The sequence below is a fragment of the Borostomias antarcticus genome (assembly GCF_949987555.1).
Source record: "Borostomias antarcticus genome assembly, chromosome: 6".
NCBI lineage: Eukaryota > Metazoa > Chordata > Actinopteri > Stomiiformes > Stomiidae > Borostomias > Borostomias antarcticus.
In genome coordinates, this window is record NC_140239.1 from 22,681,725 (window position 1) to 22,704,529 (window position 22,805).

A 22,805-nucleotide genomic window follows, 5' to 3' on the forward strand; every position below is an offset into this window, starting at 1 on the left:
TAATCATCAGCATAATTCGATATTCATAAAATACTTTCCTACCACGATGATCACATGTTCCTCAAACACGTCTCCTGAATTACACATCTTGAATTAAACATCTTGCTCCGTGGCTTGCTCTGTGGCTTGTTTTTAAACACAACAGTCAGTGTAAAAGTCTAAACTGATAGACAACTGATAGACAACTGATAGACTTGAGTGTCCAATTTAACCATATTCATTGGGTTTTAGTCCCAGTAGCACAAAAAAATACAGACATTCTTCAGCACTGTAGATGTTTCTGGCGGCAGGTCACCTTATCCTCCTCTTTGGCCAAGAATGGATGCATGAGTAATATCACATACTATACATATTCCACATTACTTTCACTTGCAGACATACAAAATGAGTATGTAGTACAGCCCAGAGCCATGACCATATCTAAAACTGAGGTTGAGAACCCATGATAGCTTTGGTCGCACTCTCTTTCGCCTCAGTCTGTGAACACGTGCACAAATGTCACCGGAAAGACTCCTTGTCTGGTTGGTTCCCCCTCAATATGTCCCACCTGGAACACACACAAGAAGACACAAGTCAGTAAAATGAAACCAAGGGGAAAACCTAGGATAGGGGACAGTATGCCTCTCTCTACACAGCTGTCATCTAATCTATGTCAGGTCAGATCAATGGTTTCCACTGAATAGGAGGAAGGAATGTTGCATTACTGGAGAGTTGGATTGGGGCCTGTGTTTCGGTGGCAGCTAACGTGCGTGTTTGAGGTGTGGTACCTACCCACCACTCCTGGTCCTCCGCTCCATCTACCACGATCACCTCCCCTTCTTTGAAGGTCAGCTCGTCTGGGTTGTCTGCTAAGCAGTTGTAGATGGCCTTCACCCTCTTGGGCCTCTGTTTCTGAGATATGGGTCAAAAATCAAAGCACCAGATACAAAAGGTTAACTGACGAATATCAACGAACCAATCTTGGATCAAATCATGGCATAGTATGACTGTAAAAGACTGTAGTGTTTGGATGAGATGAGAGCCTACAGGGTGGTTGGTGCGGGGCTTGGGAGCAGGGGGAGGCGTCAGACCAGGGGTTTGAGGAGATCCAGGTGAAGGCAAACTCTTGGCTGCTCAGAGAGGAAGAAAAGATAGTAAATGATGATATAAGTAGCACATTAAATATTATGCAATGATAGACATAATTCTGTGTGTGTGTGTGTGTGCGTGTGTGCGTGCGTGCGTGCGTGGTACCTGGTCTATCTACTGATCCAGTCCGAACAGGAGGCCTTTTCGGGATATTTTTATTTGACCTGAAACAAGGCAAGATGAGACATCAGATAAGCCTCTTCACCTATCCTCCAGTACTGAAGCGGACTTGTGGCATCTTAAGACACCTACGATGTCCCAGTTCTCTTGTCGGGTCTTACCCTGTGGGTGATGTGGGTGATGTGGGCCCTTTGGGTCCTTTGGATCTGGGAAGGTGGGCTGGTACCGGGGGTGGCTGGGTGGGTTTGAACGGGGGTGGGGGTGGGACTGCTGGTGCCGGGGGGATTGGGGCTGCAGAAGGTCCAGGTAATGTCGGAGGTAGCGGCGGTAGTGGCGCGGTTCTGCCCGACTGGCTCTTCGGTTCCATCAGACTGGTCCTCCTGTTGACAGGCGGGGGCGGGGCCTGGGGAAGCACTGTGGGGCCCAGTGGGAGGGATGTCAGCTCAAAGCCATACATCACTGGTTATAGTGGCAATAGTACAGACAGAGGAAAGGCAGGACTGTGCTAAATGCTAAATGATCTGTGCCACACTCTAGACCTGGAGATCAAAATACAATTTGAATTCATGAACAAAACAATTATCTGTGCTTGATTGATCTTGCTGGGCTCAATCTAACCAATGGGCTAGTCCCAAACATTCAAACCCCGCCCACCTGACACTCAAGGCAGACTCAAGCAAACACCCAGAAGTCTCAGAGGTGTTCTCTACTCACCATACATGGAGCTGTTTCTCTCTGGGGTGAGCGGGGTCGGGGGGTCGGAGGAGGACCGCTGTCTGCCCACCGGCTCCTTAGCGCCCTGCTTGTACTTAGGACCTGTATGGGCGGTGCACGCGGTCAAAGTCTCGCCATCCCAATGTTTAAAGCTACGGATCAGCGCCGCGGCGTACAGCGAGCGATGGCGGCGGAGAAACACACAGCGGCGTTTTTCCGCTGAGAGCGCCGGTCAGACGTATACCGCACCTTTGCTCGGGTTCCTGGGGGGCAGGGAGGGCGCGGGGAGGGGCGGCGCAGGCGACATGGCGACCCCAGGGAGCGGGGGGCCGAGGTCCAGGATGGTGCCGTAGGTCTCGTTGCTGAGCAGGCTGGGCGCCTGCGCCCTCTGTTTGTCCCTGGCCAGGTTGGCGGCGTCGCGGGCTATGGACGCCAGGTTGGGCTGCATGGGACCGGCGCCCGGCACGAAGCAGCTGACCGGACGCTCCTCTCGCCGCTGGGGGATGGGCTAGGGGCGGGACACACGCGGCCAGACGGTCAACAGTAGACAGTGTAGGCTCATGGATAGGACGGTGGGATCCCATGAATGCATGAGTGGGTGTGACGGCTGGAGGTGGACTAGCTCAGGTTCAGGTCAGTCAGCTCACCTTGTCCTCCATCTCGTCCTCGCTCTCGTCCAGGTCATCGTGCCGGAGCCGCCACTCGTACTCCACGTGCACGTGGACATTAAACTTCCCCGTCTGAGCCTGGTTCAGCTGGTGAACACACACACACACGCACGCACACCATTTACTTCCCCTCACAGGAACGCTGACACTTTATTCGTGATAGAATTATCATCCACATCGTCCACGGATCCCATTGAAGCCTTCACTCACCAGTTCCTCACACTGTGTATGGCGAAGGCGCTTGGCAATGTCCAGCGGCGTTTCTCCTGCCTCATTTGCTGCAAACAGAAACCAACGCGGGGTTTTAATGGGACTGCTGGCCCTTCCCACCTACTCAACCCAGTGACTCTGGGGGACTTACCGATGCTGACGGTGGCTCGACCCCTCAACAGGAGTTTGAGACACTCGCTGTTGTCCGTCAGGCAGCAGTAGTGCAGAGCGGTGCTTCCTTTGGCGGTCTGCTTGTCCAGATTCGGACTGTGTGTTTTGATAACAAGCAGGCACCATTAGTGGTGATGAGCAATTTGCCATGAGATATACATTTCTGCTTGTGTCCCAGTTGAACATATTTTAGCAGCAAATGTAACACTTGTAATGAGAAATACAGTTCTGCTTGTGATAGAGGAATTCCCTTTTCACATTTTGACATTCAAGAGCTGACATTTGCTTCTGCTTTCATGACATATAATGCAGAATCTCCTCTCATTGAGGCCTTGTTACCTGTTCTGGGCCAGGAAGTCCACAATATGGAGGGAGTTCCTGTCCACCATCCGGACTGCGAGGTGTAGCGCCGTCTCACCAGGTTCCTGAGAAAACAGAGAGAACAAAGATTATCAACAGATCACATAAAAGAGAATGAAACTCATCGGTTGAGGACAAAAATAGTGTCTCACATGCTCATTGGCTATGGGGATGGTCTCCATCAGGTCCACCCCTTCTGCGTAGACCTGGATGAGGGAGAGGATGTCACGCGCCCTCACTGCCTCACACAGGCCGCGTAGCCGTGACGCCGTGTCCGCGCACTTCTTCTGAACGAAGCGCTTCTCTGTGTACTTAGCTGTGATGTAATCCTTCCTCGTCTGCCTGCAGGAGAGAAAAGGAGACGTTGCCATATAAGATATCCCAGACATTCTATCTATACAGATATTTCAATGAATATGTCCCATGGGGAGACGTGAAAATAATATGGAGTGCTGTTGCAGTGATGGAGTTCTGGGGTTGAGGAGGACAGACGTGGTGTGTGAGTGTGTGTGTGTGTGTGGGGGGGGGGAAGGGGGGTTGCCCTGTCACTCACATGTCACTGGAGGGGTTGGGTTTGGTCACTTCCTGCGCAGACAGGTCCGCCTCCATAATCTCATTGAAGCCGGCGTTTCCCACGTTCTTAGCCAGCTGGGGGAAAGCGCAGGACCAATCATGTCAACGTGGCGTCTATTTCATCCTATCACTTCTGATAGGGTAATGCAGCAGTCATACAGCCACTGAGCATGCGCTACATCCACAAGACCTGCTATATCCACAATACCTGGGTCAAACAGGATTTGAAATCTACTTGAGTGTGCCTGGAGTGTCAGGGGGTGGAGATTTCATGTTTTGGGACCAGCCCGTTCGGTTTATTGAGTCAGGCAGCACCAATCAAACAATGGATCAGATTTTTTTTTTTTAAGAAAAAAAGTTCGTATTTTTCAACCCAGGTGTGGTGCTGTGTTTACCAGGAGCTCTGAGGTTCCCAGGACGTCCAGAGTGAGGGACTGTATCCTGGAGTAGTGGACGCCCATCTCCCTGTGGATCCCCGAGCACTCGATACAGATCAGCACTCCCAGGTTAGTGGACAGCCAGGTGGGCCCTGGGGATGGGGGGAAGACATTATCAGTCGAGTGACTAAACGGGCTTCCCAGGCCTTGTGAGCAGATGTAGCCACCGAGGGAGGCTGAAGCCGAAACGTCCGGCTGGATTAAAGCAATCATGTTGATGTTTTGAATAAAAAGAGATGAACATTTATCCAGAATGCAGGTCGTATTGAACTTTATTGGAGTCTCCTTGCTATGGAGTGACCCTGCACCGGATTAAACTAAAGAAAACTTTTTTTTGTGGGTGGGCACATTGGTTCTTAAACCTTGTAAGTAGATTGACTTGACCATGACTGAGGAAAGTTACAGCGTGAAGTTCATTCACACCGCTTCGTCTTTGAGGAACTAGTCCGACGGGGCATCATGACAAACAGCCTAAGAATGCCGAGCTCTTTCGGTCCGGCGTGTGACGCGCAAAACGCAGAACATTCTTCTTCTTCTTCGCCACTCACCTGGCGCCCTGCAGTCGCAGCAACCGTCATTCCCGCTCATCCTCTTCACCTCTCCCACGATGGCCTTGGTCAGCTCCTGGACGATGTTGTTCTCCCCCCCCTCATCCTGGTTCCCTTTGAAGGCGTTGTTCAGGGCCTCCTCCTTGCTGTTCTGGAGGACCGAGATCCAGCTGGAGAGACACAAAGGGGACGCTGCTGAGATCGGGGAGCGTGCTGCGTAACATCGACGCCAGGGGTTCAAAGGTCACAGGGGACACACAGACCAACTGAATGACACTCACATTTGACACTCTGCCTCCTCCTCCGCTTGGAAGTGATAGGTTCTGTCATCTGTTAAACAAACAGAGAACAAGCACAGTTAGAAAACCAAGCGCAGAGATCAGAAGCAGTGAGCCGAGAGACTGCTGGGAGCTGTAGTCTGAGTTACTGCTCGGAAGATCAACCCGCCTGAATCACACCATAATGCCAGAACTACCAACTTACGAGAGAAAAGGTCAAAGCTCTTTTTCTCGTCCGGGTTGACCTTCACCTGACAGGTCAGAAGGTTGAGTTTAGCCGGGGGCCTGTTAGCCTATTAGAGAGGGGCAGAGAGGAGTGTGAGAAAAGACGAGGGGCCACAGATTGACTAATAAATTAGAATATTGAAAAAGGACAAAAAACTTGCACTGTCAACTTTCTCCATACACAAAACCAGTTGACTGATATTACTGTAAATTGGCAGGGACATAGATATACAGTAGTGGAACAGAAAGAGAATGTTCAAAATCACCAAGAGGACGATCATCACCATCACCATCCTCACACATAGTTTTGCAATTCTGCCATAGAAGATATATGGACATTTAAAGGCATTTAAAAGATAACTCTCGACATCCAAACGAAAGCCTGGTATAGCTGCTTAAAGAGGCTAGCTACAGTGAGGCTGGAGGTCTCTGCAGTTCATGGATTCAACTAGGAGGTTTCAAGGCAAGAGTGTCCAACCACCCTTTTGGGGTTAGGTTTAACACTGCGTGTAAACTGAAGTTCATGCACGCCATGACCATTGTGAGGTTTTATGTGTTCAACAAAAGCTCATGCGCTGTGATTATGGCAAGAAAGGTTAACAAGGTCGGAAACAGGAAGCGAGTAGTACAATTTTCATCCAGTTCTGAGTTGAGAAAGAATACATGGGCATAAACAACAATCTGGCTTTTTGTTCGCCAGACGTTCAGACATTCTCATGCAGGGTATTTGATGAAACGAGGTCTGATTCAAAGGGCTGTGAATCGTCCCACCCTTCTCTCTGTCATCCTCTTTCTTATGCTCTTCCTTCGCTTCCTCGTCCTCTTTCTCTGCCTCCACGTGCTCTGTCCTGACAGGCTGTCTGGCTCTTCGTGTAAAAACTTCAAAATCACAAAAATAAAAAATAGAATTGCGCTTTGTCCAGAGCTTACGCATCCAATTCATGGAGGAGACATGCGCCAGAGACCTTCATGCAGCACACTCAGGAGCAAAGCTTTCGCTTTCCATGCAAGGCAACCAACAGGAGAAGATGGTGGAGTCTCTTACTGTTCCGTGGGAGATGGTGAGAAAGCCATTCTTCACTGAGCACTTCCTCTTCTGCCACACTTTCCTCAGGCTGAAGCAGAGAGAACAGCACATTAACAACGAGTCTGTCTCAGGAAAACAGAGAGCTTATGTCAAACCGCTTACAGGGGATCCAGATAGAACCTTTTACAGGTTCAATAGAACCCCTTTGGGTTCCATATACTGTACAGTTGAGCTTTTGCTTCCATATAGAACACTGCAAAAGGTGGGATTTGAAACCAATAATGGTTCTTCAGGAGGTTCACCTAGGGAGAAATGGTTCTACATAGCGTTCTCTCTTCTTCTGAGACTATGGCCTGGATTACACTACTGCGCTTTTCGGTGTTTTCACTGAAAAAGACCTAAGTGTGCGCCTAGCAATTACACTACCATGTCCAAAACGAAGCTCAGACCCGGAGGCCTTGGGATACAGCTGGAGCTATGTTTTGGTGCTCAAAATCCGGAGCTGTGTGCTAGTGTTATAGGCAGATCTGGAGGCTTTCGAAAAAAAAAACTATAGGAATAGGCCTACACTGTAACACTGTGTTCACAAGTTTCAGCTATATACTGTAGTAACTTAGTGGATAACAGGAACAAACAAGCAAGCAAAAAAACAGCCAAGCGGATAATAACATCGGATGAACTTAAACTGTATTCAATGTTTACAAGTTCCCCCCAAAAAGTGGACACTTCAAATCATAACCCAAACAAGAGTAGACACTTCAGATAATAATATTATCTACTTTAGATACATTACACTATTACTATTATCTAGACACATACACTATTACATTAAAAACACCAACATGTTTCAGCATGAAGCCTTTCTCAAGGTGTGCTGGACAAGAGCTCTTGAAAAAGGCTTCATGCCGAAACATGTTGGTGTTTTTAATGTTCATATAGGCCAATGAATTAAAGGCTTTTTATAACTTTATCTAATCCATCCTGAGTGCCTGGATTTTTCCATTTTCAAGTCTACATTCCCCTCCATGAGCACCGGTGGTTAGAGGGATACCAGCAGCGCTCCAGTCACCATTCTCTTTTCAATAATATTATCTAGTTCAAAGAAAAGTAACTGGCAAAAAGTTAAAAAGCCTTTATTGAGATATGGCGCTATACGCGTGGGTAGGCTCCCCAGCTTTTGTGTTCCCGACCAAATAGCATCTTCATCGCAACTGTCTGAACTTTGGAGCACTCCTGCCATTTTCTTTTTGAATAATATTCTCTATTCAATAATCTAATTCAGTCCAAATGTTCCAATATATAGTCATTTTAATCAGTTCATTGTAAGTCCTTCATCCACTCCCTCACATTATAACTCCATATTATGATGAGACTTGAATATGACGAGACAAATTGAATGGGTTTATGTAAGCAATCCTGACGCAGAAGTTTGTGCTTGTGAATAAATATTAGGGTCTGTGAATATTTTTATTGTAACATCACCATCAAGAGATGAATAGGCCTGCTATTTTAAATCTCACCGCAGATATAATATGGGCAAACATGATTTAGGATAGATAATAGGCCTACAAACGGAGATGTCTGTTTTTGCAAAAGAACTCTCAAATATGTTGTAGCCAACAGTTTAATCTGGAATAATATTATGAAATCGGATCTGTGATCATTGAACAATAGGCTAGGAATTGTTTTGTTTGTGTATGAGTCAATGATCAAAAAAATGGATTTTGTTGAGCTGGTCATTTTAAAAGAAGTTCACAAGCCAAAAATGTGTGGGCACCTCTGAGCTACATAAATAAATAATATGGTGAAGAGTAGTAATAGGCTATAATATTGTTATCACAGCAGGGCAGATTTATATTATAATTAGAGATTGAAATAAAAGTAGGCTATCTTTTTGGATTTATCACAAAAAAATGATTATTTTAAAAGCAGGGAATGCACACCAGACATGGAAGACAAACAGGAATTGAAATGTATTTGTTGGTGACTGTTGGCATTGGTTGGATGGCTGGACAGCTGCATTTCAAACTCACAACATTCTAGACTATGCTAATAGCCAAGAAAAATATACCCTTGATTGCTATAGCTCAAACTCGTAAACCACCTGTTTGATATGCACTTTAATGTTGGTGTGATATGCCTTTTCGGGCGTGTTGGTGTGATAAGAGATTTGAACAGATCTTTATGTGCAGTTTCGCGTGTAATCGCAGATCATTTTCCCTTTTCGAAAATGTAGCCATGAACAAACACAGTAGTGTAATCGAGGCCTATTAGCTGACTGAAACCCGCAACAAAAGCAGCGAGTTCATGTCAATATGTGAAGAGATGAGGCCATGTTCTATCTCTTTGTATTGTATTTCTAAGGCTCTATGACCACTCACCCCTCGCTCTTCTTGTAGAGCATGCCATTGTGCTCTGTGCCATAGGCCTTGTTGCCCTGGAGCTGGTGGAGACTGTATCCTGCATTTTGTTTGGCCTGAGAGTCCTGATTTAACACACACACACACACATTACACACACATTACACACACACACACACACACACACACACACACACACACACACACACACACACACACACACACACACACACTATCCCCATGAGAACAGAGTGAATGTGCAGAATGTTCAAAGCAAGTGTTTTCAACCTCTTTACTTGACCTCAATCATACTTCAGAAATCTCATTGATTTGGCATTGTGGATTTTGCCACAGCTTTATTTTGCTGTATTAAAATGATGTATATTTGAGGAATTGCTAAGCCATGAGATTTGCATTGGGGCCTTGTGCAGAGTAAACAGTGCATTCTGAAGAGATTATGGAGCTCAGTGCCAAACCAGGCTGCAGGGGCCAGCAGGGCTTGACATTCTGCAGACCTGAAGCTGTTTTTGCACCTTTAAAACCCCACCGAGAAAGATTTAACAATATGACCATGAGTGGAGACAGGTACTATTACAATATATGACCTGGCTGAACTAAACTGAAACTGAAAGGACCTTACTGTTGCATTATGAGGTAACTTCCTCTATGCTACCATGCTAACTTCAAAATGCTAACGCTCCTCTATGCTAACTTCAACATGCTAATGCTCCTCTATGCTAAATTCAACATGCTATAGCTCCTCTATGCTAACTTCAACATGGTAACGCTCCTCTATGCTAACTTCAACATGCTAATGCTCCTCTATGCTAAATTCAACACGCTAACGCTCCTCTATGCTAACTTCAACATGCTAATGCTCCTCTATGCTAAATTCAACACGCTAACGCTCCTCTATGCTAACTTCAACATGCTAATGCTCCTCTATGCTAAATTCAACATGCTAATGCTCCTCTATGCTAACTTCAACATGCTGACGCTCACCTCCTTCTGCTCGGACTGTAGAGAGGACTTGAGGTTGTCCCTGAGCTGAGTCAGCTGTTTCCTCTCCCCATCTTGGGCCTGTTTAATCTGGAGACAGGGAGAGGGAGAAGCAACAGAGAAGTGAGGGACAGTGGAGGAGAGGGGAAGAAGACCCAGGGGAAGGCCGTCGCATACCAACTTGCACTTCAGTACCAAAACAATCACAAATAGCTGATATAAATCATTCCATCTTTACATAAAGCAGTAGTTTGGACACAAGAACATTCTAAGATAGCTAGCTTTGAGAACTCTCGAATAAGCACTGAGTGAAAAGGGAGTGAATATATAAAACGTGTAAAAGGCCCTCACTGAGGTCAAGCCTGTAGCCAGTTTCTCTATGGAGGGTTTCAGACTCTCCACTGTTTTCAGCCCGTCCTGGAAGAAGCTGGAAAAGGGATCAAACACACACAATACAAGGGTATTAAAAGAGCCACAGAAGGCTAAGAATATCATCTCAAGGAAAACTGTTCCAGCAAAGACAAATTAGAGAGGGAGTGTGAAATCCACATACTTGCATTGGGCGTGGAAGTACTTGATGAGGTTCTGGAGAAAGTCCACCCCCTTCTTGACTTTGATTTCATTCACTTTAAGAAGATACTGGGAACAGAGCACAGAAGATTAGTTTAGGCTACTTTTAGATCAGTGATCAAGGAAGATGAGATAAGGACAGGCAGTAGTGAACAGAACTACTGACACCAAAAAGGTATATTTCTTTAAATATCTAATACTGTCTCTCCTGTGGTCTGGAGGAAGAGGTGCACCTTCTCACCTCGCACATCTGCAGCTGAAACAGGCGCCTCTCCTTCTCCATCTCCTCGGCGATCTCTCCTCCGCTGAACTCCGTCCGGATCATCCCATGCTGCCGGGCGTGCTCCTTCTTCTCCTTCTCTATTTTAGTCCTGCGACGGGCGGGCGGGCGGGCGGGCGGGGAGGGCCACAAAAAAAGATCAGCGGCCATGATGGAGCACAGACAGATCTGTTTCACTACAGGTGTTTATACAAGCCACTGGCACTCTGTGTCCCATCAAGACAAAATGACCAGCCTCTGTTCAGTGAACTGGTATAAGTAACTTCTTAAATAAGCTTAAAAACCACCATGCCTCTTGTGATGAGCACGAGAGAGCAGACGCACATCTTAAACACTGTCGCTTGTCCTTACACAGGTACTCAATACGAATCTCACACAAGTTACAATAGTGTAACCAGTGGTGTAGTGGAGGGCATATGGAGGTCTACGGAGTGTACCCACTTCTTTATCCATGGACCCACAGTATACCAACTTCTTTAAAACCACGAATGTAAAAACTGTAATATTTCTGCTACAGTATACCCATTTCTTTAGTTAGAGTATACCCACTTCTTTAATCACCACTACACCCCTACGTGTAATTACTTTAGTATTTATATACTGTACACACAGGAGAACTGGTCTTTCATTGTGAAACTCTGTGAAGTTGTTAAATGGTCCCATTCTCTCTCATTATGGTCTGTCTCTGTCTGCCACATCAGCTGTTTTATGAATAGCCCTGACCTTCTAACAGCTACTGTTGTTCTGTCTTTCTATTGACTGTTGAGATGAACAGACCAACACAAACAAGTTTGGCCGTGCTATTCTAACAGGTAGGCTACGCATTTCAGAAACAACTCCCTCCAGACTGCATGCTTTCCTGTTGTTTGCGCCACAATCACTAACTTAAGTCGTGTATCGGGTGGTCCAGTTTTGAAACTCAATAAAGCCCATAAAGTGCCTCTTACAGTTTTGTTTCGTAATCCTTCCATGCTTTATCGAAAGGCTTTTTCAGATCCTGTGGAAGTGAAACAAGACACACAATTACAATTAAAATATTACAGGAACTTTCACTTACAAAGTATTTAGAATATTTGTAAATATTAGGGACAAGGACACTCAGGACGTTTTTGACTGTACATATTCTTTAACAGGTGGGGATGGACATGACCATAGCCCACTATCTATGTCAAGGTACCATTGAACAGGATGTAAACACACTTAGAAACACCTACCCCTTTAACCCCTTTCAGATCTCCCTTCAGCAGGCTGTCCAAGGGGAAGGTGATGATGTTGTTCATGTTCTGCAACTGCAAAGACCAAGGTGGGCAGAGAGTATGGTGTTGAGACAGTCCTATAAACCTCAGCACAACCTAGCCATACAAATTCACACAAATTCGCACATGAAGAAGGCTTGAAACGCTCACAAGCCGCGCTAAATGAAAGTGCATGCACAGTCAAAATACAGTAGACCCAATTAAAATATTGTTCACTGGGTAATGTGTAGTGTGACTGGCTGGACAAGGGCGATGGGATTTTCAGGCTCACCAGGTTCTTGAAGAGGGCTGTGAGCTCCTTGGTGAACACGGCAAAGTTGAGGAACGACGTGCCGACGGCAGGGTCTTCCCTGTTGAGACAGCTCTCGCCAAACCTCTCCATGGACTGGATGTACTGCTCTTCATTTTCAACGTGAGCTGAGACACAAACAAGCACATGGGTCACTCTGTGACAGACACACACACACACACAGACTCTCATGGCGTTACGTTACGTTATTTCATGTTATGTTACTGTATGTTAGAAATGTTCGAGGAATGCATGGACAAAGGATTCACTGCATAGTTTTCAGTTTCAGTCAGATGGCTCTTATGAGGCAATGCCTCCCCACAGAGGAACTCGCCCTGTAAGACAGGAAACTCTCGGATGAGGTGTGTGTTTTACACCAGATTGTAGTTTATGCCCATGCATCTTTCTCAACTCAGAACAGGATGAAAATTGTTCTACTCACTTCCTGTTTCTGACCTTTGCAATTTTCTTGCCATAATCACAGCGCATGAGCTCTTGTTGAACACATAAAGCCTCACAATGGTCATGACATTCTCACATGGCGTGCATCGATTTCAGTTTACACACAGTGCTCAACCTAAACCCAAGTGGTGATAGATTCCAACAAACAACCACACTTGACTAGAGAGACTCCTAATCTGTATCAAAACCGCTTCTGGATTATGACTAGGCCCAACTGCACCCTGGTAAATGCAGTTCAGTGTTCTGAGGCTGGGTAGGGAGGCCAGCAGTGGAGGATCAGGGCCTGGGTCTGAGTGGATAGATGCATATGCATACACACAGGCAGGAAGCTCCCGATTCCCACTCAATAAGATCCTCAGGCCTGCTGGGACAGGTGTGTGGAATGAGAGAAATGTAGAGGGTAGCTCTCTTTCTTTCTCTCTCTCTCTCTCTGCCTCTTTGATGTTCCACCTCACCTACCTCGGCACACAGCTCATCTACTGACTGCGACGCGTGTCTGACTGTGGCAGTTCATGACTTAAAGTTAAAGGTTAAAGTCCCACTGATTGTCACACACCTGAGTGTGTGAAATTGTTCTCCGCATTTGACGGGAATCATTTGGTGATCTAAAAGGAGTTAAGTAGGAGCTACTTAAAGGAGTAGTAAAGGGAAAATCATGTTTAGCCCTGTTTTAAGGTTACTTATCATCATATACAATGGTTCAGATCGAATTGTTGACAAAACTAGCACTTTTGAGAAAGTTGATAATTGCTCTACCACCGTTTAGGTCATACAATGGATGTGGTTGGGCACCGTGAAAAATCATTCAAAAACATGTTCAACTCTTGATTTCAACGACAAGAAACTCACCGAGGGGTTAATTGGTGTCCGTTGGTGTTCTGACATCAAATTCGCCGCAAAGTATGAATCCTGTAGGGTTTTATTGATCATTTTATGAAATCCATTGACTTGTATTGACGCGACCGTTGTAGACGTGTAGATCAATCCGCAGAGGGGATTCAGGAAGCGGAACTACTTACGGTAGCTATTGTTATTGTTTATGTTGCTAGGCTACCTTGTTTGCAGAAGTTTACACACGTATGTGCTGCGACTAAATAGTTCTATGCTAAATATTTTAAAAAGATGAACAGATGAACTAGAATCTTACTTTATGGCGAATTATATGTCAGAACGCCAACTAACACCTCGGTGAGTTTCTTGTCTTTGAAATTGAGAGTTTAACATGTTTTTTGAATGATTTTTCACAGTGCCCACCCACATCCATTGTATGACCAAAACGGTGGTAAAGCAATTATCAGACTTTCTCAAAAGTGCTAGTTTTGTGAACTTTTTGATCTGAACCATTGTATATGATCATAAGTAACCTTAAAATAGGGATAAACATGATTTTCCCCTTTACTACTCCTTTAAAGGAGTACTTAGGGCTGGGTATCGGTACTCGATACCTTGTAGTACTGGATCGAAACAAACCGATACCAAGTAGCATCGAAACATCTTCAGTCAAACCAGTACTTCATTCGATCCTTTTTGTATTGAGATCTACGAAAAAAAGACGTTGTAATATGGTCCAATCACCGCAAGTGTTCTTCAATTTAATGCGACGCGTGATTGGCCAGCTACAATCCCTCTGGTGAAATCGACTGCAACCAAAACGCTCAAAGGTATGGTTATAATACACGCCTATGGCGTATGGTAAAAATAAATGCATAAAAATGCGGATTTCACCCATTACCTACCTAGCTAGCATTAGCAACCCTACTGTAATGCATTGCTTAGTGCATTGGTTACTTAGTGGTAGTTTTAACTTCTGTAGCAGCTAAATGTGTTTAGGCTAACGTTATTAACTAATGTTATGCTTAATGTTAAGACCCCCTTAGGCCTACTACCACCACAACTGCTACTGCTGATGTTGCCACCCCCAGCAGCAGCCTTGACACACCGTTCACATTAGCTGCAAGGTCATGGATGACTTAAAAAATGTGTAGTCACTGTCAGTAGTTATATTGTAATAAATTCAGCTTGATACTCTTTTAAACACTTTCAAAATGTATTCTTGCAAAAATTATTTGAATGTGGGAGTATTGATGGCATTTTACACAACTGAATGCTTCCATTCACATGATGGTTATGGAATGGAAAAAATGCAAAAAAGAAATTCAAAGTATCGATTGAAGTATTCAATTGGTATCGGTATCACTTATTTTTGAAATGATACCCAACCCTAGGAGTACTTTGGTATTTAGCATCATAAGCCCTGTTATAAGGTTATGTATGATCATATACAACAATCAATATAAGATTTTTGACAGACTTTGCACTCTTGAAATATTAACTGTTCATATCACAAGCTAAGTAGTACACAATGGATCTCTATGGGCACATATATGCTCATAGAGAACCATCAGCTAACCATAGAATGAATCTCTATGGCCCATAGAGTTCCATTTTGTACTAGTACTTAGCTGTGCCATGAGCAATGGCATGAGCAAAAAATAATATCAAGAGCGCAAAGTCTGTCAAAAATCTTATATGGACCGTTGTATATATGATCATAAATAGCCTTATAACGGGGCTTATGATGATTATGATGATCAATACCAAACTACCCGTTTAAACAGATTGGGTGGGACCTGCTACGGTGCAGTGTAGAGCGTGTACTGTATGAGTATGCATACAGTAAACCCTTACAGTAAACCTATCAACCGGTGTGACTAGTATGAGTTAATGGTAACACACCAAGACCACATAGCTCAAGAGCACGTCAAGACTGACAAACGCTTGAGAACTTACCCAAACCAGAGTTGTTTATGGCCTTGACAGACTTCTTGATCTTGTGCAGTACCCCTCTGTCTAGATCGAGAGCCTGTGGTAGAAGGATCACACAGGCACCAAACCAGTGAGGCAGGAGAGCGATAACACACACACACACACACACACACACACACACACACACACACACACACACACACACACATTTAGTCACTCTGTGAATTCCCCGGGGATTAGTGACAGAGGGAATGGCCAGCCCAGTCCTAATGTTTACACAGCAGCTACACTGGCACTATGCCAAAGTCCACGCCTGCTAAACCATGAGGCCTAATGATGATAGTAACAGCCACTCTCTACAACAACACGGGCACAAAACTAGCAAGGCTACACAAAAAAGGAAATGGTTTGTGGGAAAACCATAATGTATATTGAAGTGGCTAATCGCAGGTTTAGGCCGCCCCCATGTGAAACTCTCTGCTGATATAGTAGCAGTCACTAACCACACTCAGACATGAGCTCATAAGCGTTGAGAGGACCCCTCTCATGGCCTTAATGCAGGTCTCTGACAAAGCTGCAGACAGACCTGGTGAGTCTGCTCGTTTCTCAATAGCGTGACTAACGTGTCCAAACTCACACTCAGGGGCCACAGGCAGACAGACACTGACAGACTCACCGGCAGGCAGACACTGACAGTCTCACAAGCAGGCAGACAGGCAGACAGACAGACATTCATAGCCTCAGAGGCAGGCAGACACTGACAGCCTCACAGGCAGACAGACACTGACAGTCTCACAGGCAGACAGAAAGCCTCACAGGCAGGCAGGCAGGCAGGGACAGTCTCACAGGCAAACGGACACTCGTGCAGGGAGGTAGAGAAGCAGACGGGCTGAGACAGGCTGGGCAGTCACATGGATAAGGCAGGCGTGGTGGTTGAGGGCATAGCTTTGGCTCAGGGAGGGGACACACACACACACTGTTCTGTCTGGAACGTATTCCTGCTACGTCTGTTTGATGTTGGTTGTGTTTGTAGGATTCTGCTGCAAACCCAATTATGCCCATGAGGGATAATAGTCTACATGCATGCGAGAGAGACAACGAGAGAGAGAGAGAGAGAGAGAGAGAGAGAGAGAGAGAGAGAGAGAGAAAATACAGAGAATGAGAGAGATCGAATGAGAGAGACAGACACAGGGAACACTAGGACAGGAGCAGACAAGTGCAGTCCCAGCCCAGGCCCCAGGGATTCTCCCAGGATGCAACAGTACTATATCATGTAGGCCAGCGCTTTGTTCTTCTGAGGTAGAGAGAGACAGAGGGAGAGAAAAAGAAAGATATCCTCCCTCAGAGAGTTTTGTAGTCTTCTCCAAAGGGGTAGGCTTGCTACAGTATAGCATGACACTAGCTAGCTTCACATGGATACCTGTATCAACAACCTCTCACAGACCAGCTGAACCAGAAAAGGTAGTGCTGCCAGTCAACCTGGAGGAGCCTGCACCATTGTTGCAGCATGTATGTGCATTCTGCTCTCAGTGTATTCTGAAGGAGACACACAGACTCTCTTTCAGTTTAGACCACTGCTGTTTGTTTTGACTTGGTGCGATGAGCTGAATGTGAAACTCGTCACATGTGTTACAGTCACCCAACTGTCCTCATGACTCTTTATCTACAACACTGCACTTAGAATGAGTAGCTTTTTACTTCCCTGGGACGGTGTGTGTGTGTGTGTGTGTGTGTGTGAGAGAGAGAGAGAGAGAGAGAGAGAGAGAGAGAGAGAGAGAGAGAGAGAGAGGGGGGGGGGGGACAGCAACATTCAGTGATTCAAAATACTGTCCTAATGCCTGCAATATCCTAAAAAGTGACATATGTAGTTAGGCTAACTGCTTAGAATGAGTCAAATGATCATTTATTGTTATAGATAGCACCAGCCTACGTTGGTTCAAATGAGTTTACTGGCCAACAGAAACCACAGGTTTAATCAGGGTCTTGTGAGCACCGGGGCATGGGCGAGGTTCACAGCTAGCTTAAGGTGAAAAAAAAGGCTTGGATTTCGCAAAGAGGAAGCAGTGTTTCGTTCCCCTTTTACAGACTTGTCCTCAATTCGATGGTAGGCTACGTGAAAAGTGGTCGTTTCTTTCCATATTCATGGACATATTTTGACACTGGTCTTACCTCTTCTAATGCTGCCACGGCGTTCCGACAATGGGACATCCGAGTGGTGAAGTTTGAGGTTGTGGGCGCTTTGTAATCTTCGTTTGTTTCAGCCACAAATTCGGGAACAGTGATCAGGTCCGGCATAATTCACTGTAGATGTGTTTCTGACAATTAAATAGCCTAATATGTGTTCCTGTTCCTTATAGAAAAGAGCGTGTCTCTACGCAGTAATGTTATGTAAATGATTGATGATCCAAAGAGGTAGTTGTCGTTCCAATTATGCCATTTCTGGATCAGCGTAGGTCCACATAAAGTCATCAGGAGTGCGGAGTGCGGAATTATCTTTGAGTCCACCTCAAAGAGTAAATCCCAAATTCCATTATTCCACGGTTATTTTGCGCCGGGGCAGCGTTCACAGGAACAAAGGAAAAATCCGAAACTTTGTTCCACTGGTTTGACATAGGCTACACCAAAGCTCACAATAACCTGCTGAATGCAGTGTTTTACAGTTGAGCGTCAACCTGTGGATAAGGGGGCAGGACAATATGTAAATCGAATAGTTTTGACCAATAGGAATAGCCTATGTGAATTTACCTTTGCTCAGCTCTCCACAGCGCACCAGCATAGCTTATGACTAGGGTATGACATTTATGATTGGGTATGTCCCTCCCATGTTGCTTCAGTCATGTAATAAACATGGCACCAAGAGCTGTTGCGATGAGTAAGCTATGTGGTGTTACATATAAACACATTAGGCAACTGTAATTAGTTGATCAGTGTGTTTAATCATATGAAAACTAGTCACAAAAAATAGAACACCAAGATGAACAATGTTACATCCACAGTACAGGAAATACATCAACATGAGTATAAAAAAGCATTCTGACAAAAGAAATATGAAACAAGAAACAATACGTCAACATATGACAATCCAAAATACACGTCTGTACATGATAAACATATAACTTTCTCATTTTAAATGGATATGATGCTTGTCTAAAAATGATTCTCAAACACACTATTACAGTAATGCATTGCACCCACCAATAATTCACTTCTGTTAACTCAAAATAAAACATATAAAAATAAAGCTTGTGAGTCTATGACTTTCATGAATTGTCATGTTCATTTTTACAACCAAGTCGGAACCTCCTCTATAAACTCTATAATCATTTACAGTTCCCCATTCAAAACTCAATGGACAAATAAGGTATCTTTCAAGTGTGGAGTCTGTGAAATTCCAAACAGTGAGACAAGAGTGTTCCATGAGGCCAGTACAACAGCTGCTCTGCCACTGACTAGGCACTCTGGACAGCCGTCTGAGGACCTGGAGCATCTACAGGACAAACACCAAACAGGGTCAAAGGTCAATTTAGATTATCCATCTTTTGACTTACAGTGCCCTCTGCTGCAAGTATTGGAAACGACACTTTGTATTTCACTTATTATCAAAGTTAAATTTGATCTACTTGAAGCTACAGTATGCAAGGAGAATCTGAGGCGTTAGCCTGACTGAAAAGTGTGTGTCTGTGTTACCTGTGTTGAGGGGCATGGTCTTAATCCTGCTCTCTCCCAGAGTGACGAAGGCCCCAGTGGGGCCGCTTCCGGGGCCCTGCGTGTCCTCCAGCTCCTCCACCTCGCAGGTCAGGACTTTGATCGGACCTTTCCCTCCTTTGAGGTGCATCTGGATGTTATCCTGGAAACCAAAGCCATTGATTAGCCAATTGATCAGATTCTCAAAGAGCAAACATTTAGCTAATTGTGCTTAATTCAGCTCCATTCATGCATTTTGAATGAGGAGCAGGTTAGTAAACCAGGGTCCAGACTGACACCCCTCCCCCCACTCAAAGACTTACCTCCTTGGGCGTGGGCACCTCCAGTTTGGTCTCCTCTGGAGCCCTGATGGCTATGACCGTCTGGTCCTGGAACACCTCCAGACCACAGATGTCCTCATGAGTGACGTATGCTGATGTACAGAAGTTAAAGAAGGCTCCACATTCGGACACATATGACTTGGGTTCATGACTGCGGTAGGCAAATGTTAGCATAACTTAAGGGGCTGTACTTTTTCCAGGAAAGGCCTGTAAACAACACACCCCGAAAAGGATATTCAGTGTTTTCCGTGTTGTCGGTCATGTCAAAGAGTTGCTGGGCGCAGGTCTTGATCAGCTCATCAAGACTCTCCTCCACAACCTTCAGGTTGCCCAGCTCCCTCTGCAGTCTCTGCTTCAAGGAGTTAGGTAACCAGGTTTGGGAGTACCCTCTGGGAAGAGAGGAGGAGAGCAACCTTACTGCAAATCGCTCTCTCGGTTTCTATGTACTGCACTGTGGTGCATCGTGGTATGAAATGCGCAAAGGTTTTATTTGTTTTGATATATCCCATGCCCAGTCACGAACAAATCTATTTGACAACTGACATTAATGCCGGGCTCACACTACAGGATTTAAAAAATCCTAACTGATTTATAAATCAGGTTGCATCACGCACATAAGGAGAATCTTAACAGATATTTTTTCTCACGAATCTCAAACAAACATGCGCTACACGATTCGAAAACAATGGCTCACCACACACTACAGGATATTATCGTGCCCGAGGGAGCAACAAACTTGCCGTCTTGCTTGTAAAGTTGTGACATAATTATCCAAATGTCAAATGTTTGATATTATTGGGGCTGCCCCGATGGGTCTGCGAGCTGATCGGGAGGTATAGGTTTGGATCTGTAAACCCCTCATATTACAAGATAACCCGGGCCGAACAGTGGTACCAACCAACGTTCCAGACCAGATTTCTCCTCCGATTGTCGGGAGGGGTAAATCGCGGATAAATTAGACCACAAATCCTGTAGTATGAGTCCGGCATTAGAGTAGAGAGGAGAGGGAAGAGCTGAGTGTGAGCTGTACTCACATCCATTTGATCTTATTGGCTGATTGCTTCTTGACTACGTGGATGCCTTGTAGCACGCTGGTGATGTCATACACCCTTCGCTTGCGTGCTTGGAGGCGCAGCGTTACTTCGTTGAGGTCAATCACGCCGTCGGGGGCTGCGTGCAAGGCCTCGAGGAAGCCCTTGGTCAGCAAACCCAGGGATAGATCTAGGGAAGTACCACAGTCACACAAGTCAAAAACAGGGCAGCAGGTGGCCCTGTGGTTGGAGCATCTGACCAGTGACCAAAAGGATTATCTCAACCAATGTGTGAATACAAACAGTACAGTACACACAGGGTGATCGTTCTTGGATGATTACAGCTGTAGAGGTACCCTTTATGATGACACAGCATGTGACTCCTACTTTAATATGAATTTACCCAGGAGGAGACTACACGAGGACAGGGCTCATTGTAGGTAAATACATTTTATTTATATAGCATTTCCCACAGAAAGAACTCACGTCCAAAGTGCTTCACACAGGTTTAAATGCATAGAAATAATCTCTTAACTCTACATCATAATAAAATGTGGCCTTCATGCCTACCTTTTCTTGGAATGGAATTCTTGCTCTGGATTTTCTCTCCCTCGTTAAAGAAACTACAGCAAAACCACATTAGACCACATGAGATCATACGTGCATTAATCAACATAACATTAGACCAGTGATTAGAAGAAAGTGGGGGTGGGCTATCTTACCTAGATTCTGATTCAGTCCCTGGTTGACTATCAGCTTCTTCAATTTCAGAATCGTCAATCTGTAACTCAAAATATGAAACGTTAACTAACGTGGGCGACGCACTATTAAACACAGGTATTATTACCATCGATTGACAGTGACTGACAAAACGTAGCCTACCCCAGGATGGTCCGCAGCATCCGCGCACTCCCCTTCAGAAGAGTCCGCGCCCCATGGGCTGATTATACCCAACGGCCCGTCGAGGTATGGTGGCATTATCGGAATGGCATCCTCGCTTATTCCGCGGGTTGTGATGTCCTCTTTCAGAAAGTGGTCTTCGCAAATAATGTGCTCTTCCGCAGACTCCTCTTTCTCGCTTTCTCTCAAGGCGGCAAGCCACACTTTTACTCGCGCCGGATCCTTGGGAAAATTGAAGAATTTTTTGGAAGGTCGATTAGAAAAGGCCCCTTTATTATCGAGTCGATTAGGACACCCCGAGACCACGCATTTCACCATGGTCGAATTAATCAAATTGTTTTCTGACAGAATCTAGCTACATTCGAGCGTTAGTTGAACACAACTCACGCTTGTTTGTTTATCAACGATTCAGGTTCGTCAGACAGGAAGAGTCAATATTATGATCCGGAAGTCGGCGCGTCACGACAGTTCAGCCTATGAGATTCGTAAAAAATCAATGAAAGGCGGGTCCCTTGGGGCCGCCGCCCCCTCCCTCCTCGCGCAGACCGGGGTTCAGCCTTCAGCACGGATGTCTGTTGCTGCCCCCTACAGCACCGGCGACCGGCGACCAACGCCGTAATTACGAAGCGACAGCATCATACGTTCACTCAGTTTATGCGATGGCGAAGGAGTAAGGTATCTGCGCTGGGACGTTTGCGCGTATTTCTTTTTTCCACAACACAATCTCTCCTTGTTGTTTTTATTTGAATTTCCATGTTGATGTATTAGTCTGAAGAGAATGGAAGAAGTACTTGCTACAAATATTTTTGGCAAGAAATGATACATTTCGTTTAAGCGGCAGTGTACCTACCTACCTATTTTATTTAAAGGCCGTGTTTACTTTCTCAGCTCTGGCTGAAGCCAGAATGTGTCGCATTCCTGCCTGCCCAAATGGTGGTTGATTTGGAGAGTCTTTGCGCCAGTACGGTGCTGTAGCGCAACCGACAGCCAGTAGTGGCCAGCAGCAAACAGCAGCAGCTACAGCGGTGGATGAGGAGGAGAGATTTGGGGCGAATCTGGGACCCGCTGTCAGAGGGGAAGGAGAGTACAGGACTCTCTAACGCCGACTGAATCATGGCTACTGAAACAATATCCCCGGCATGTACAGGGTCCAGTTTGCTGCAACCCATTAGTGAAATCATCAATCTGCCTTTGGACCAGGTAATTATATTTGTTATAATCATTGACGATTGTATTTGTAGGCTAGCATTCCGTCGCATAGAAATCGCATCAAGAAGACCAGCATGGGTTGATCCACAGTGAAATAACGGAAATTTTATTTGACATTTTCCGCCGTAGAAACTGAAATGGGATAAGATAACATCGATTCAATCGAGTGTGTCTATTGTTATTATTATTATTCTGCAGA

General features: G+C 45.3%; 3 protein-coding genes across 3 annotated transcripts in view; 1 reads left to right on the top strand and 2 right to left on the bottom strand.

The window, feature by feature from the left end:
* Positions 1-498: 498 nt before the first annotated feature.
* Positions 499-15,532, bottom strand: asap2b (ArfGAP with SH3 domain, ankyrin repeat and PH domain 2b; the record flags this gene model as incomplete). The annotated part of the gene is made up of 25 exons (XM_084440069.1): positions 15,466-15,532; positions 12,196-12,341; positions 11,883-11,957; positions 11,616-11,665; positions 10,630-10,759; positions 10,372-10,457; positions 10,170-10,245; positions 9,822-9,908; positions 8,841-8,944; positions 6,478-6,547; positions 5,413-5,500; positions 5,211-5,259; positions 4,930-5,099; positions 4,340-4,473; positions 3,925-4,019; positions 3,524-3,713; positions 3,351-3,436; positions 2,992-3,107; positions 2,841-2,908; positions 2,610-2,717; positions 2,212-2,470; positions 1,963-2,064; positions 1,475-1,662; positions 776-891; positions 499-547 (listed from the first exon to the last, which is right to left on the bottom strand). Exons 2-25 carry the CDS (start codon positions 12,304-12,306, stop codon positions 499-501), a joined length of 2,607 nt encoding a protein of 868 aa, XP_084296195.1. The 5' UTR covers positions 12,307-12,341; positions 15,466-15,532.
* A 2,935-nt stretch (positions 15,533-18,467) lies between these two features.
* On the bottom strand, positions 18,468-21,799 carry e2f6 (E2F transcription factor 6). The gene is made up of 8 exons (XM_084440406.1): positions 21,380-21,799; positions 21,220-21,278; positions 21,068-21,120; positions 20,501-20,687; positions 19,701-19,855; positions 19,449-19,561; positions 19,129-19,288; positions 18,468-18,928 (listed from the first exon to the last, which is right to left on the bottom strand). Exons 1-8 carry the CDS (start codon positions 21,713-21,715, stop codon positions 18,891-18,893), a joined length of 1,101 nt encoding a protein of 366 aa, XP_084296532.1. The 5' UTR covers positions 21,716-21,799; the 3' UTR covers positions 18,468-18,890.
* Positions 21,800-22,476: 677 nt separating this feature from the next.
* The window catches only part of mboat2b (membrane bound O-acyltransferase domain containing 2b), a 28,816-nt gene continuing 28,487 nt past the window's right edge, over positions 22,477-22,805 (top strand). Inside the window, exon 1 of the mRNA XM_084439285.1 lies at positions 22,477-22,597. Coding sequence (XP_084295411.1) covers positions 22,511-22,597 — 87 coding nt within the window. The 5' untranslated portion in view covers positions 22,477-22,510. The remainder of the gene's footprint in view (positions 22,598-22,805) is intronic.

Bases quoted from the DNA above. Each gene is read 5' to 3' on its own strand.
- e2f6 (XM_084440406.1), bottom strand. From the start codon at position 21,715: ATGGTGAAATGCGTGGTCTCGGGGTGTCCTAATCGACTCGATAATAAA. The intron at 21,121-21,219 runs GTAAGATAGCCC...GTTTTGCTGTAG, and splicing joins GGGACTGAATCAGAATCTAG to TTTCTTTAACGAGGGAGAGA. The intron at 18,929-19,128 runs GTAACACAGACA...TTTGTCCTGTAG, and splicing joins GACCATGCCCCTCAACACAG to ATGCTCCAGGTCCTCAGACG.